General features: G+C 41.0%; 1 protein-coding gene across 2 annotated transcripts in view; it reads right to left on the minus strand.

Annotated features, from left to right (window-relative positions):
* The window catches only part of EPS15 (epidermal growth factor receptor pathway substrate 15), a 54928-nt gene extending 52641 nt beyond the window's left edge, over positions 1 to 2287 (minus strand). For both annotated transcript variants that reach the window (XM_087929904.1, XM_026707063.2), the window contains exon 1: positions 2120 to 2287. In XM_087929904.1, the coding sequence (XP_087786030.1) occupies positions 2120 to 2146 (27 nt within the window). In that variant the 5' untranslated portion in view covers positions 2147 to 2287. The remainder of the gene's footprint in view (positions 1 to 2119) is intronic.
* Between the last annotated feature and the right edge of the window lie 7588 nt (positions 2288 to 9875).

Genomic DNA, 9875 nt, shown 5'->3' on the forward strand with positions numbered 1-9875 from the left:
TAAAATTGCAGTACAAAATCCAGAAGTTTTATATAGTTAAAATATTTGCCCGTTTTCTATTATTTTTAGTTTTGCATCACTGCAATGAACAAACTAAACATATTGTGAAATGCCAAAGTATATATTAAAGCATTTCATGTTAAATATGTCATCAAAACTGAAAAATATAATCTAATAATCTATATTCATTCCCACTCCATCAACATGGTAAAAGTTCTTTCCAGTTAAAACAAACTCCTGGTGACCATCTGTGCAGTTTTCTTATACACAAGCGTAGTGCCCCCCCCCCCATCAGTTCAATCAGATTCAGTTCAATCAGATGATTCTCCATTACTGCCTGGGCAAGTCCCTGCAGTTTTCTTGGCAATGTTTTTCAGAAGTGGTTTGCTATTACCTCTTTTCTAAGGCTAAGAGCTCCAAATCACCCAACTGGCTTTGAGAATCACAGTTTCACAGTTTTAGCCTGATGCATCAACCACTATGCCAGGGGGTCTCCAAACTTGGCAAGTTTGACTTATGGACTTCAACTGCCAAAATTCCTCAGCCAGCCATAGGAATTCTGGGAGTTGAAGTCCACAAGTGTTAAAATTGCCAAGTTTGGAAAGCCCTGTACTACACCCAACTGACTCTCAAGTTAGAGTAGCAGTTTCAAATTTCATTGGATTGCTCCATGTGCTAGCTCCTAATGATAAACACTGTGAAGCAGCTTTTCAAATAAACAATTCACCTTAGCATCTAACTTATGTGATCTTATATAAACTGCCTTCATTGTTTACATCCACAGTGAGGATGGAGTATAAATCTGACATAAACTGAAGACTCCAAGAACTATGGATTCATGTAGTAAATACAAACTTTTAGAACTCTTGTTCTAAAAGTTAAGTGTCCATATATCAGCCGCTCTGAAATGCATGATTCATTTCTATGCATATAAAGTAGACATTCATATACTCAATTTCAATTAGGAACACAATTTGGAATTTTCCCTCAGAAGTTTTGTATTACCCAATAGCACCTAGAATTATTATAATCAAAAGTAATAATTAAAAAGAAGTGTTTGTTCTTGCTTGCCATTACAGAATCCTTGAAAAATAAGCTACTCTCCTCCAATTACAATTAGGAAGCCAAGTTTCCCCTTCCATTGATTTATTATTTAACATACCTCTGTTGTTTATGAGATGCTTTCTGAGTAATATATAACATTTTTAACCCCAGAAATCATACCAAAAGAAATACATGGGCCTAAAGATGAGTGTGCCTCTCCCTAAGAAACTGAAGGAATTGATAAGTACAGATCACAAGCTGAAAAGCAATCACATGGACTATGGAATATGAAGGAAATATAGCAATATCCAGTTGCCAGAAATGCCAGTCCCTGGACTGGAAAAGCTCAGGAAGACTCCGAAACTGCATACCACTGAAATACCCATTTAAAAAATAGTAATAACCCAGACAGAGGACACGGGATACGGTTAACACCCATACAGTATCGACGAAAAGAGAAATAAACGCCCGCTTTGGAATTGCAGAGAGGAATCCCTCTCCGGCCCTTTAAGGAGCCGATGTTTTGAGGGGGCACGAAGCGCAGCGCTTTTTGGAAGGTCGGCTTCAGCTTCAAGCAGCCGGGGAGGACGGGCCTGAAAGGGGTGATGGGCAAAAGGCGCGTCCACACGACACCGTCAAAGAGGAAGGCTCGCTTGGTTCTCCGACTACAAGCCGACTTAGGTGGGGGAAGAGATTGAGGAAGGCGAACGAGGGGAAGAAACGACGAGGTCGAGTTACGGGGGGAAACAGCGGGAAAGAGAAAAAGGTACCGCCAACGATGCAAGCAATTAACGCTCGCGGGGGAGGGCAAGAGAAACGTGCGAACGGGGAAAGAGCCGGGCGGAAGCCCAGCAGCCCGGATAAGGAGCGGGAGATGTGACAGTGGAAAGAGCTCGGGGGGAGTAGCGGACGACGACGTTGCGAGAAGGCGATTCTACGCCAGCGTTTGGCAAGCGAGACCCCCGCTGCTCCTCGCGAGAGGAGGCCAGCTCGGCGCCTGGCTTGACCGCCCCCTCCTTCTGCTTCCCCAGAGATGAGCCCCGGCCGCGCCTTTTCCTCACCAGGAAGCTCCTACCTGGGTCAGGGAGAAATGAGTGGCCATGCTCCTTCTTCCATCATGCACTGCCCGAGCCGAAAGGAGAAGCCCCCGCGAAGACACCCACGGCGAGGCCCCGGCCGCCCGAGTAAAGCGCTTGCCAGGCTCAGCCCTCGCTCGCTCCAACTTCAGCAACTTCCCCGAGCTAAGCCCGGCCTGGCCCCGCCCTCTCGCTACGCGACAAATCCCGGAGAGTCGGATTTCCCCGAAAGCCCGTCTGGATCGGAGCCACCGCTCTGTCCCTGAATTCGGCCTTAAGAACGTTTTATCAACGCGACCTGTTTCTCCGGGCCGGATTCTTCGGAACGGCTCCAGTTAGAGCGGCAACCGTAAATACACGGCCTGGGTTTCAGAGGAAGGGCTGGACTGAAAAAAATTGGTTTTCGTTGGGCGAGTTAGGATGAAAGAGGCGTGCGTGCACCATCGTGCCTCCCATCCCTGTCCTATTATCCCCATTTATTTGTACCTATTTCCTGTATTCTTACTCATATTTATACTTACATGTATTATCTTGTAAGCAATTGACAAATAAAATGAAGTAAAATAAATAAATAAAACTCAAGATGACAGAGAGAGTCTAGGAGTGTTTATTCAGGGTAAATCCCACAACATTCTCAAGCTAAGTAAACACTGAAAGGATAGTACCTTTAGTGTCCAAACCATTTCCTGACAACTAAAATAAGATTATAAAATAAGACATTGACTACCATGCTGACTGTATCAAAAGTAAGTCACACATCCCGCAACTCAGCTTTAACCTTCAACCACAATCCTACTTCAATCAATCCACCATCACCCAAGACTAGGCACGCACGCCCCTAACTACCTCAATTCCAACTACTGCTGGCCTTAAATGCAAGCTACTCAATGCAAGAAGCCTTGTAAATAAAATACCTGAATTTTTCCTCCTACTAAATATGGCTAAATTCGACATATTTGTCTGTGAAACATGGCTCAACGCATCTCTCCCTGACTCCATTATCACAGTAAGAGACTATCATGTTTACTGATCAGATCGTGAAATTCGTAGAGGAGGTGGTGTTGCTATCTTCTATAAAAAGTCCTTACATCTAAAAAATATCCAAGTTACCCAGGAGCTTGCTCTTCCTGAGACCATTATCTGTGAACTATCCTTAAATATCACAATTTGATTCTTACTATGTTACAGAGCACCTGATAATGACATTGAACATGTAAACAAGCTAATACACTACTAACATGGGCAGCATCCTGCCCATACCCTTTTATCTTTCTTGGTGATTTCAATCTGCCTCATATTGACTGGACCCTAACTGAATGTACAACTGAAACCATACACGCAACCTTCTACAATGCTGTTACAAATCTGGGACTGGAACAACTAGTAACCAACAACACTAGACTAAACAACTGCCTCGATCTCATCTTCTGCAATAGTTTGAATTTAATTTACGGAATACAAACTAAAGAACCCTTTTCCAGCAGTGACCACAATATGATTGACTTTTGTCTCAACATACATCCACACAAAAACCACCACAATGACGTAATCCCCAGTTATAACTTCAAAAAAGGCAACTATGATCTTACAGACAACGATCTCTCATCCCTTGATTGGCAATCTCTATTCACTGGATGCAACAACTCCCAAAACAAAACAAAAAAACAGATTGCCCATAACAATAAGGAAACTTCAATCCCAAAAGAGATCACTCTGGCAGAAAAACAAATCTGGTCACGTTGCCAATTTCAAAAGCCGATACAAAAATTTATGCCACCAGATAAAGACCGAATGCACCAATTATCACATTAAACAAGAGGAAAACCTAAGCACCAATTCCACCAGTGCTTTTTACAATTTTGTAAACAACAAACTAAAAGATTCAAGGTCCATCCCACCCCTGATAGGACCTAATGGTAAAGACTGCAACGCTGACACCATTAAAGCCAACATCTTTAACACATTTTTTGGCTCAGTATTTGTAAACAGCAATGGATCATGCCCAGTATTTCCTAGCCAAACCACAGATAACTACAATGATCTAATACATATCGATTTTACAGAAGACAATGTTGAAAAAGCACTTTACAATCTAAAACCATCTCTATCTATTGGACCGGATGGAATATGTGCCTGCTTCTTAAAAAAGCTACCCACTGCCATAGCCAAACCTCTAAGCATAATCTTTGAAAAATCTTTCAGGACCAGTTCCTTGCCTAACCTATGGTCACAAGCCACGGTCATCCCCATCTTCAAAAAGGGAGACCTCAGCCTAGTTGAAAATTACAGACCAATCTCCTTATGCTGCGTCACCTGTAAAGTCATGGAATCAATTATTAACCAATCCATCACCCTGCACTTAGAGACAAACAACCTACTCTCCAATAAACAATTTGGTTTCAGAAAAAAACTATCCTGTAATCTGCAACTCTTACACTGCAAAAACATATGGACTACACAACTTGATCAGGGCAAAACAATAGATGCAATCTACATAGACTTCTGTAAAGCCTTTGATTCAGTGGTACATGACAAACTACTCCTAAAAATAAAATCCTATGGTATCTCTGGACAACTGCATAACTGGATAGAAGCATTCCTGTCAAACAGACAACAAATGGTCAAAATTGGGAGCGTCCTATCAAATTCTGTACCTGTCAATAGTGGTGTCCCCCAAGGCAGTGTTCTAGGACCAACTCTCTTCATACTCTACATAAATGACCTCTGTGATCATATTAAGAGCAACTGCGTTCTTTTCGCTGATGATGTAAAGCTGTTCAATACCACAGACAATACTGCTACCCTTCAAAAAGATCTTGACTGTGTATCAGAATGGTCAAACAAATGGCAACTTCAAATCTCAACAAATAAATGCTCTATCTTACATATTGGCAAAAAAAATCAGAAAATAAAATACAAGCTGAATAGTCAAGATCTTGTTGATGATCCAAGCTCTGTAAAGGACCTTGGAATATTCACCTCTAATGATCTAAGTGCTAGAGCCCACTGCAACTACATAGCCAAAAAGGCATTAAGAGTTGTTAACCTAATCCTACATAGCTTTTTCTCTGGTAATATCACACTACTAACTAGAGCATACAAAACATTTGCTAGACCAATACTCGAATACAGCTCATCAGTCTGGAACCCACATTACGTATCTGATATTAGCACAATTGTGAAAAATATTTCACAAGAAGAGTTCTCCACTCCTCTACTCATTGTAGAATACCTTATGCCACCAGACTTGAAATTCTAGAACTAGAAAACCTTGAATTACGCCGTCTTTGGTCTGATTTAAGCACGACTTCAGCAACAGAGCGATCAATGTCTGGAATACTCTACCCGACTCTGTAGTTTCTTCCCAAAACCCCAAAAACTTTAACCTTAGACTGTCTACTATTGACCTCACCCCTTTCCTAAGAGGTCTCTAGGGGGCGTACATAAGCGCACCAATGTGCCTATCGTCCCTGTCCTATTGTTTCTTTTATTTTTCTTATATGTACCCATTTCATGTATTCATAACTATGTATACACTTATACTTATTATCTTGTAAACAATTGACAAATAAAATAAAATAAAATTAAACTGGCTTATGATCTTTAGATCCATTTTTTTCCAATCATTTTAGGGCATTTGTGAATTATGCTTCTGTTGTGGCTGACAGAAAGTCCTTTGTTGATCTTCATTATAATAAGGACAGTGTAGATCTATGCATGTATATTCAAAAGTAAATTCAGTGTCAGGGGCCTGATCTTCACACTTCTTGAATAGTAAATCAGGGCATTGTTGTTTTTTTTAAGAGAAGGCCTGCAGAAGCAATTTAAAATAATGGACTTGAGAAAAAGAGTGCTCAGAGATGTTCAGAAGTGGTGTTAGATGTCCTCAGATGTGTCCCTATTTGTAATCTCTGAATTCTGGAAAGTATGAATTTCTGTAAACAGGTAGGAGATATATCTACAAATTACCGGTACTTAGTTCCTCCTCAGGAGCTTCATTAAAACAAATGGAAACTGCCCAGTAGCAGAGGCAAGCAGACCCACAACTTTTATTTATTTGTAAAATATACTTGCCACATATCTTGCCATGGAGTTACTCAACTTCTGTCAGAATAGTCTACAAACTTACTTATTTACCTATACAATTTTCAATTAATATATAACTCACATAATGTATTATGCAGTGGTGGGATTCAATTTTTTTTACTACAGGTTCTGTGGGCGTGGCTTGGTGGGCGTGCCAGGGGAAGAATATACTGTAAAATCTCCAGTCAGAGGTGGTATTTGCTGATGTTCTGAACTACTAAAAATTTCCACTACTGGTTCTCCAGAACTGGTCAGAACTTGCTGAATACCACCTCTGGTATTATGTCAAAAATAAAACTAGCCTGAAATAATTCTAATGCATAATGAGCAATAGACATACCAGATTAATGTTATGATATTTCATTATAATATATATAAGGAACCTCGGTGGCGCAGTGGTTAGAGTGCAGTACTACAAGCTACTTCTACCGCAATTTGGCAGATCGAATCTCACCAAGCTCAAGGTTGACTGAAGCTTCCATCCTTCCGAGGTGGGTAAAATGAGGACCCAAATTGTTGGGGGCAATATGCTGACTCTGTAAACCACTTTGAGAAGGCTGTAAAGCACTATAAAGTGGTAAATAAATCTAAGTGCTATTGCTATATTTCAGTAAGCATAAGAAGTTGAAATTTGCTTTTTTATAGTTTATTCCAAACAGTTTCTTATCCACTAGTTATTTTATTCCTATTAAAAATTAATGTTTTCTTTATAGATTAATGATGCCTTTTAGAATCAATTGGTCTATTCTAAGCATTTGTGGCTTAGACTATTGTACAAATCCAGCTAGTCAAGGAAGCATGGTTAAGAAAGTCATAATTAACAATGTTGGAATTCAATTATACAAGTAGTCTCGGCTTAGCAATGGTAACTAAGACATGAATTTCCATTGCTAAGCAATATGGTTGTGAAGAGCAATGTCATGTGACCACTATGGTTAGTAACGTAAGTTATAAAAATCCCCAGTTACTGTCATTAAGCAAATCACTGCAAGTTGTTAAGTGTGGATTTCACATGATCACATATTTTGACTTCTTGCTGGCTTCCCCATTGACTTTACTTGGGGAAAGCTGGTAGGGAAGGTTGGAAATCATGATTATGTGACTGCAGCATAATGTGATGGTCAACTGCTTGGATCATAATCACATGACCTCAGGCACTGCTGGAATTCTGAGGACTAGTTGTAAGTATGATTTACTGCTGTAACAAGTTTGAACAGTTGTTGAACAAGTGGTCATTAAACAAGGACTGCCTGTGTTATAAAGAAGAGCTATATTAAATTATCCATGACTGTGTAAATAAGTTATAGTGGTGTCTTGAATATAAAATTGAATGAGTGTTTATTTAACAGAATGCCATAAATCTCTGATTAGTATGTAGCCAGAAACTCTGTGTTGAGCAGACTGAGAAGTTAAAAAATATTCTAGAAGACAGTGACATACCACACTGTAATTTTACTAAGAAAACTGGATAGATGCAAGGTGAACTTCAATTAGAAATTGAACTCAACTTAAGGGCACCATGATGGTGTTGGTTAAAAATGGAACTTCTTGTTGAACTAATAGTCTTTCAGTATGGCCCCCAAAAAGAGATCCTTTCATTATTGCTCACTGAGAAGCAAGAAGGTTGGTTATTTTAATGAAGAACTATCTGTAGCATATGTTCTGTTTCGGGATAATGAGAAAGATGGGGTAAAGTATAATCAGTTTGATCAATCATTGAAATTGGGCGGCTTTTCTAGAAAAAGAAAATGATCACCATGCTTGTAACAAGTCAAAATCATTAATGGATGCAGCTGTGGGAAATAGCTAGGGTTGAAGAAACTGCTACAGCCTGGAAAAATTGTGCTACTACCGTGTTTCCCAAAAATATGCCCTACCCTGAAAGTAAGTCCGAGCTTGATTTTTATATGTGTGCTCAATATAAGACCTACTCCCAAAATAAGCCCTAATTAAGACTCCGCCCACTCAGGTGCAGAGGGTAGGGTGAGGCACATAGGTCAAAAGCTACGGTGTGAATGTGGGAGTGGAGCTGCCATACTTACCATACTTGCCTTGCTGGCCCACTTCTACCGCGGCCGCTTGCCACTGCTTACATGTGTCACCCCGGACTCCGTTTCACTGTCAGAGACCTTCAGGAAAGGCCTCTGCAGCTGAGTAACAAGCTTCAGATTGATGCATAGGCATCCCTGGCCTTGTTTCACTGTCAGGCGCCTTCAGGAAAGCCTTCTGCCGCCGATAACAGCTATCGGCTGTAGAGGGCTTTCTGGAAGGCCTCTAATGGTGAAATGGAGGCCAGGGGCGATACGTGCGTCAATCCCAACCTAGTTTCTCAGCTGCAGAGGCCTTTCATGAAGGCCTCTGACAATGAAATGGAGACTGGGGGGCAATGCGTGAAAGCGGCGAAAAGTGGCCACAGAAGATCTAGGACAGCAACAGGCTCCTGCTGGGTAGAGCTGATGGTGCTGCTGCCACAAGGTAAATCAATGGAAGACACACACCCTCAAAAATAAGACCTGGTGCCTTTTGGTGGCAAAAAAAAAAAAGATTGGGTCTTATTTTTGGGAAAACATGGTACTTGTGCTTGCTGCCCCCACCCCCCCAGCTGTTCATTGCTGGCTTGTGTGTTTTCTATCAAATTTAAGCAATACAACTACAGAATAGAGCCATCTGAGCTCCAAATTTGTAAACGCCTCAACAACTTGATCTTTAGGGAACTAACTGAAGCACATTGAGATCCCAAGGCTTATGCTGCTCAGGGATTTCAATTTGTTACCAGGCAATGTTAAGTCTGGGGTGACTTGGGAGTTCATCACCTCCTTGGCAACCATGGGTTTGTCTCAAGTCATCATGCGCCTGGTGCATAGTGGTGGTCTCACATTTCCTCCGGGCAGCTGAGATGTGAAATTATTGGGTTTGTCTCAAGTCATCATGCGCCTGATGCATAGTGGTGGTCTCACATTTCCTCCGGGCAGCTGAGATGTGAAATTATTTTGGAAGACATAGTAATAATCACTTTCTTGTTTCTTTTCAGCTTATTGGTATCTTGGTTTTCTGAGGAGCTCCAGGAAATGAAGTGTGTGAAGAGATGCCTGGAGTGTGTAGGAGAAAGATGAAGAATGAATCCAACTGAGGAAGAGTAAGAACCCATATTAGAGAATTCATCATCCTGATAATAAGGGCAGAAAAATTTCTCTGCTTTTACTATGTTTTTCTGTACCATTTTGGGCAACCCACTACTCCCTGTTGGGAAGAATGGGCCATAGGACCATCTCCAGGGATGTTGTGAGAAATATTTGTGCCCATTTGGCAGATAGTTGCTCAGATTGGCTCAGAGTTGGACTCTTAACTGTTCAGTTCCTGTGGAGGTGCCTGGAAGAAGGCCTTGTAGAGGTAGTCCTCGACTTACAGCCATTCATTTAGCAAGATGGGTACAAAATACATACATGCATACATATATACATACATACAAACAAAAATAAATTTGGGGTGGAAAGCACTGTTTTATGGTGGTTTCCCCTTTTTTCTGTACCCAATTTTATATTGGCAATCAGATCTGTCAAAGGCCTTGATTACAACTGTGCTTACAACTGTGTCCTCCTCTTTGAACAGAAGCTGTGAATCTAGGACTTCCAAATACTGCACCACTTCTTTTTCGATAGTGCAACCCCA

This window comes from Pseudonaja textilis, chromosome 3 (assembly GCF_049901715.1).
Source record: "Pseudonaja textilis isolate UNSWEBS1 chromosome 3, rPseTex1.2, whole genome shotgun sequence".
NCBI lineage: Eukaryota > Metazoa > Chordata > Lepidosauria > Squamata > Elapidae > Pseudonaja > Pseudonaja textilis.